General features: G+C 50.0%; 3 protein-coding genes across 3 annotated transcripts in view; all 3 read right to left on the bottom strand.

Annotated features, from left to right (window-relative positions):
• Positions 1-1,329: 1,329 nt before the first annotated feature.
• Positions 1,330-2,783, bottom strand: Pmar_PMAR010940 (actin, putative; the record flags this gene model as incomplete). The annotated part of the gene is made up of 9 exons (XM_002766913.1): positions 2,659-2,783; positions 2,462-2,565; positions 2,300-2,419; positions 2,131-2,202; positions 2,005-2,083; positions 1,897-1,963; positions 1,727-1,853; positions 1,527-1,682; positions 1,330-1,476 (listed from the first exon to the last, which is right to left on the bottom strand). The coding sequence occupies exons 1-9, from the start codon at positions 2,774-2,776 to the stop codon at positions 1,330-1,332; spliced, it is 990 nt and encodes a 329-aa protein (XP_002766959.1). The 5' UTR covers positions 2,777-2,783.
• Positions 2,784-2,958: 175 nt separating this feature from the next.
• Positions 2,959-3,111, bottom strand: Pmar_PMAR010939 (hypothetical protein; the record flags this gene model as incomplete). The annotated part of the gene is made up of 1 exon (XM_002766912.1): positions 2,959-3,111. The coding sequence occupies one exon, from the start codon at positions 3,109-3,111 to the stop codon at positions 2,959-2,961; it is 153 nt and encodes a 50-aa protein (XP_002766958.1).
• An 821-nt stretch (positions 3,112-3,932) lies between these two features.
• Pmar_PMAR010938 (malic enzyme, putative) overlaps positions 3,933-5,854 on the bottom strand; it is a gene marked incomplete at both ends in the record, with an annotated part of 2,225 nt that continues 303 nt past the window's right edge. Inside the window, 6 exons of the mRNA XM_002766911.1 lie at positions 3,933-4,140; positions 4,182-4,406; positions 4,456-4,551; positions 4,606-4,694; positions 4,743-4,868; positions 4,914-5,738. Of these exons, the coding sequence (XP_002766957.1) occupies positions 3,933-4,140; positions 4,182-4,406; positions 4,456-4,551; positions 4,606-4,694; positions 4,743-4,868; positions 4,914-5,738 (1,569 nt within the window). The remainder of the gene's footprint in view (positions 4,141-4,181; positions 4,407-4,455; positions 4,552-4,605; positions 4,695-4,742; positions 4,869-4,913; positions 5,739-5,854) is intronic.

The raw sequence follows: 5,854 nt of genomic DNA, 5'->3' as shown, positions 1-5,854 counted from the left end.
CAGGTGATGGTCTCGGATGTGTTTTGGGAGAATGTTGAGTAGTATCATCCCAACTATGCTTGATGGACTCATGCTTATACCTCGTTAGTGTAGAAATGTCAGTTTCAACCAAAGACCACAGGAGTGGTCATTGAGTGGTCATAGTGTTATCATCCACAGTTTCTTACATGAATTAACTGACACTGCGACTCTGCTGGATTGATGTACTGAGATATCCCAGAGTCCGCCATGACAATACTGAGGCGAATCTCAAGGCATGTACGTAGGTAGAACAACGGCTTATTCAATCACTGAATGCATGTTCATGAGTCATAGTGAACAGGACTGGCCACCATCAAAGAGCTCGCCTTCCGCGCCTGTTGAGGGGGTTCGACTGGGTGCCAGTCGAAGGCCCACAGGAACAACTCATGAAAGCCGAGCACATGCTGATAGTGAATACACTCCATAGAAGCTAAACGTCATTCTTCTGAATGATTCTTCCTTGATTTCAATGCGGACTGCCGAGACCAGGGCAGCCGTGAACAACCTACCCCACAAGACTGGCAACACTGAAGGACACATGAGCCGAAGGATCAGCCCTAGTACTCGACCTAGATGGGTCGAAGGCATGTTTCGAAAGCACGGCAACTGCGATGGCAACAGAGGTTGCTCCCAGGACATGGTATACGGCTCGTGTGAGAACTCAAGAGGACTGCTGACACCGATGGAAGATCATTGTGCTGGTCTCAGGCATTTGGTAATTATACTCCGAAGCTGTGAACAAACCAGAGTTGGTTGCAGCATGGGGATTTTGCTATAGTACTAATAGTATAAAAATGTCGCGTTAATGTACTTCTAGCAGCAAACGAATCAATTAAGATGATAACTGCATTGTCAGGCTCACTGCTATTGTTGCTGCTGGTGAGGCATGAAAGATATCTGTACTTTAGAGTTTATCAAGTCGGGACCATATTCTTCGTATCTAAGCGCACAACAACAAGAGTTGAACAACGACAACCACAACAGCGACAACAACAATGCCCACTCTTCACGGGAGAGCCATCGATCCTCGAAACTGTCCTTCAGTGACGCGAAGGCGCTCCCACCGATCCATGCCGCCCATTCGGGATGCCGATGGGCTTTCTCTACGTGAACCTGGAGACGTCATAGACAAGATGAGAGTTTAGTCGGGCAGTGGCGGACTTGAGGGTTTCTATTATGACTGCGTCCCGACGTTGCAGTTCGTGAGTACTTCACTGAATGTTCTACTTCTGACCGAAGCCGATCCGCGAAGCCAGGAAATTGTGATGTTCCACCTGGGGAACATCTCAGGATCGACTCGAACGACAACTAGAAGTGCTCACCGGCGAGCATAATCTTCTTGTAAAGCTTCAACTTGTCATCAATAGGACAGTCCTCGATAGACTCGACCACCATATCCCCTATACCGCTCCCTTCTATACCCAACAGATGTGGGTGGAAGAGCGACTCAGGAACCTGATCGGTGCCTCATGACACTACGACTGTTGATCCCGAGCTTTCGGGACCTTCCACTTATCGTCCGCCATGTCGACGGTGGTGCCATCTGGCAGAGTAATGTGGGAGTCCTCCCCACCAGCACAGTAGCCATTCTCGTCGAAGTCGTCATCCGTATCATGCCAGCCAGGTCGGCAATAACAGATACTCTCCTTCAACTGTCTCAACTAACATCACCTTTGCGACGTCGGAACCCTGGACTAAGCCCTACTGTGAGACGGTCCTTTGTCGACGTTAGTCGGATATGGTCAGCACGTTTGGCGAGGCGCTCAGCCAGCTGGACGTCTAGGTCTGCTCCCCCTAGGTAGAGCTTACGAATGCCACTAGTAACGACGCATCTACTCAAGGCTATAGGGTCCTCGATAGACCCTCGCGAGCTACCCGTGAGAAATAGGTACGACGCTGGTCATGGCCTCACCAGCGTCGACTACAATACCATCTTGCCAGCCTGAGGAAGGCTTGTCTCTCATTATAGACTCGCCCACTCACCCGTCCCGACGAGGGCCGCCACTTCCTTCACTGAGATATTCAGACTCGGTATCCCCAACTCCTCGAAGAGCATCTCAGTCTGAATGGCCGATACGGTCAGTAGTGACAGGCAGCTCGAACACCTACTGCCCTCTCTCGAGTCGATGCCGGATTGTAGACTGGCTCAGTCAGAAGTAATGGATGCTCTCTAGGATCAACCTGATACTATTTTCAATCCAGTCGAGCGAAAGAACAGCGATGGGACGGGAAATGCATTTAGGATTTCTGGGGGAGTCGGAAGCTCTGCACCGCTCACTTTGAGGCACTCCTGGTAGACATACTCCAATAGACTCCCAACACTCTCCATGTCGGAGTAAACACCTTCATTGACAGGATAGGTGAGCCGGACCGGCTCTCCTCTTAGAACGAGAGTAACCTAGATGGACGATGATGGCCGGGTGAAAAATTCCGATACTACAGCATCAGACCCAAAAGAGGGTGGATGACCAGAGTCCAAGAGGCCATCAACTTGGGACCAGCAGTTCCTAGGGGGGACGTTGGTACGTCGTCGACCAACTACACCTGACCACCCACCTAGCACCACCGATGACCGAGTCTGCTAGCAGTTCTCAATGAAGAACTGACACACATCTTCACAGTATTGCCCATCACTACTTGGTATCTCTACTGCCGGCCTAATGTGACGTCCAGTGACCGCCATGCCCGCCCGGGTCTGGCTGGACCCACAGTCGATGACCACGGGACATGAAGCTGATGCCTCGTACATAGTCATGATGGCAACCACTGATATGCGGCGATGGGGACGGGCACTGTGTGTGACTTCAACTCGAAACGTATAATGGACATGAAAGTCGGTGAAATATTGGTAATGACAATGACGACTCGTCATTGTCGAGGGTATTCAATCAGCTGATGATAAGCATGGTAGAAAGTTCTCATGGTGTGGTACTAAATTCAGAAAGATAAGAGTCTGTTGGAGTTAACCCTTTCCACATCAACAAAGAGAGACAAAGACGTGCCCTCAGCGAAGGAGTCCGCCAATCTCTGCTTGTCAGGGCCGCCAGCCTCGCGAGGAGCTGTAGCTCCACCACTCGAATAAGCCGCCATTGATGGGCCCAACTCGACCTGACTGTACTTGGGTTGCCACATGGCATCTTCAACGAGATCGTCCAGTAGACCGAGGAGAAAGAGGCCATCAGGGCGCCCTAGGACTGACGTGGCGTTGCTTGGATCCACCTAATCTGAGTTACCCCACTGTCCAAATAGCAATGGCGTGATAAAGCTAGTGAATACTGTTAGTCTGTGAGTATAAAAGACCTTGAGCTAGGTCCTATCGAGCAGTTATTGGGGAATCCAGATGAATTGATGACAAAGGGTACGACTCCTTCGATAAGGTTTACTCCGACAATGAACCTATAGCGACATACTAAGCCTATGGTATAGTTCCGCAAGAACGAGACAGTAGCACCAGTCGATCACCGCTTCATTCACAGGGAGCAGGCGGGCATGGAAAGTGGCCTCGCAGCTCCATCACTGACCAATTCGGTTTGAGTCTACAAAGCAAATGATGTCATTTCATCCCGACGCTAATTGACACACTCAACAACAAATCACATTGCAAAAGCAATAAAGTTGACACACATCACCAGACTACTATCAGTAAAATTTGCTTGAAAAAATACCAAAAAAATCAAAAGTTCCTAGTCGCCGCCGAATAGGCAGCAACGAACGAAGACAAAGAGAAGTTGTTCTGTGGCTATCAGTCGGTAGGAGGGAAGCCTCGATAAGATCTAATCGTGAGAGTGTGAGATGACCATGAATGCAACAACACCACTATTGAGGCCACCAAAGCGACTGAAGCCCGAGTTCGATCAGCAGAGTGTAACAGGAAAACGTCCTGTTAAACATAAAATCGTCACTGAAAATGTCTACATGAACTGACTGGGGTTAATACGCTCCATATCAGTGAAGGAGAAAGCCTTGCTCTGTGTAGTACCAACATTCAGCCTATTCCTACTCTGACAGCTACCTGAGCCTTGACCAGAGAAGGCGAATACCGTCGGGTCGAGCTCGGTATGGGCGTATTCGGGCTTCCACATATGGTCCCACACCAACTTGCCAAGATCGGCCGGACGCCTAAACAGGGGAATCAAAGAGAAGAGAAGCGGTAAACTTACTCAATGCAAGCAATGCCGAGATCAAAAGCTTCCTTGATACACGCCACTGCAATGTCGTGCGAGAGTTCGCGAATACGAGTGAGACAGGGGTACAAAGTGCCACGAGCAATATCCTCTTCCTTGACCCTCTCAGCGAGAGTCTTAGCAGCAGTGTAGAACATAGAGTCGGGAATCCACTTGAACTTGCCAACAATACCGGCCAGACCGACACCGGGGAAGATGTACCTGGGCAATAACAGATGGGATATAAGAGGCCACTGCGTCGAGGGACTACATGTTGTTCCCTTGGCCAGCCTGATACACTTTACCATTGTGCGTGACCGGTCCAAAGGGAGACCCAGTGCAAACCCAAGCATTCCCCTCAGTCCACCTGAAAATAGTAGGCATCGGTGATCGCTGCCAAATACGAGTAGTTATAACTTACGTATAGAGCTGCTCGGGTGTGGCCTCGGCTTTGGGAGTGGGGTTTGACAGAGCGAAGATGACAGGCTGGGGACAGTTCGCATACATGGCCTGAAGAACGACCAAAGTCACAACAGTAAACTGATTCGAGACCCTCACCTTGATAATGTCTTCAGTGAACGAGCCCGGTTGACCACTAAGGCCGAGCAATACAGTAGGCTTGATGGCTTTGACAACTTCAAGAAGGCTTTCCATTGGTTCCTCGTCATCATGACAGTAGGGAACCTGGTCACGACGAACTACACTTCCTAATGATCCTCATGTCCTCACCTTATGATCTTGCATGCTGCCACCACGCTTCCATGTGACCAAACCCTTGGAATCAACAAACCAGAAACGCTTTCTGGCATCCTCAGGGGTGAGACCATCGTGAACCATAGCAGCAACAATACAATCAGCAATTCCCACAGCAGCAGCACCAGCACCGAGGAAGACGATCCTCTGATTCTCGAGCTTCTCTCTCTTGACCCTCATCGCACTGACGAGGCCAGCCAGAGCAACCGAGCCAGTTCCCTGAATATCATCGTTGAAGCACAGGATGTTCTCCTGGTACCGTTTCAAGAGGGGGAAGGCATGATCGTTAGTGAAGTCCTCGAACTGGATGAGGACACCGGGCCAACGAGAACGAACGGCATCAACAAACTCATCAACTACAGCATAGTACTCGTCCCCATCGATTCTCTTACGACGCTCACCAAGGTACATGTCATCCTCGAGCAGATCCGGGTTGTTGGTGCCAACATCGAGGGTAACCGGCACAGTGCGGCCAGGGTGGATACCAGCACATGCGACATACAACGAGAGTTTACCAATGGGAATGCCCATACCGTTGGTACCAAGGTCCCCAAGACCCAGAATACGAGAACCATCAGTAACCACGATGATATCGGCATCGCGGACGTTGCTGTTCCAAACCATCTCCTTGAAGTTGCCTTTCTCTGAGAGGTTGAAATAAAGACCACGAGCATTACGGAAGATATGACCGAACATTTGGCAGGCCTTACCAACCACAGGGGTGTAGACAATGGGCATCATCTCAGCGACATGATCCACGAGGAGTTTGAAATACAGCGTCTCGTTACGGTCATGCAAACTCTCCAGATATATATACTTTTCATATCATTGCTATTTTGTGAGACTGTAGATAGCATCTCCTGGACTGTACATCAAGGTTCAGACCTTGGGCGGCAACAAGCCGACTAGCCCGAGCT

The sequence above is a fragment of the Perkinsus marinus genome (assembly GCF_000006405.1).
Source record: "Perkinsus marinus ATCC 50983 genomic scaffold scf_1104296971434, whole genome shotgun sequence".
Lineage (NCBI taxonomy): Eukaryota > Perkinsozoa > Perkinsida > Perkinsidae > Perkinsus > Perkinsus marinus.
The sequence above is the reverse complement of the archived record's forward strand: the minus strand, read 5'-3'. Positions and strand labels throughout refer to the sequence as shown.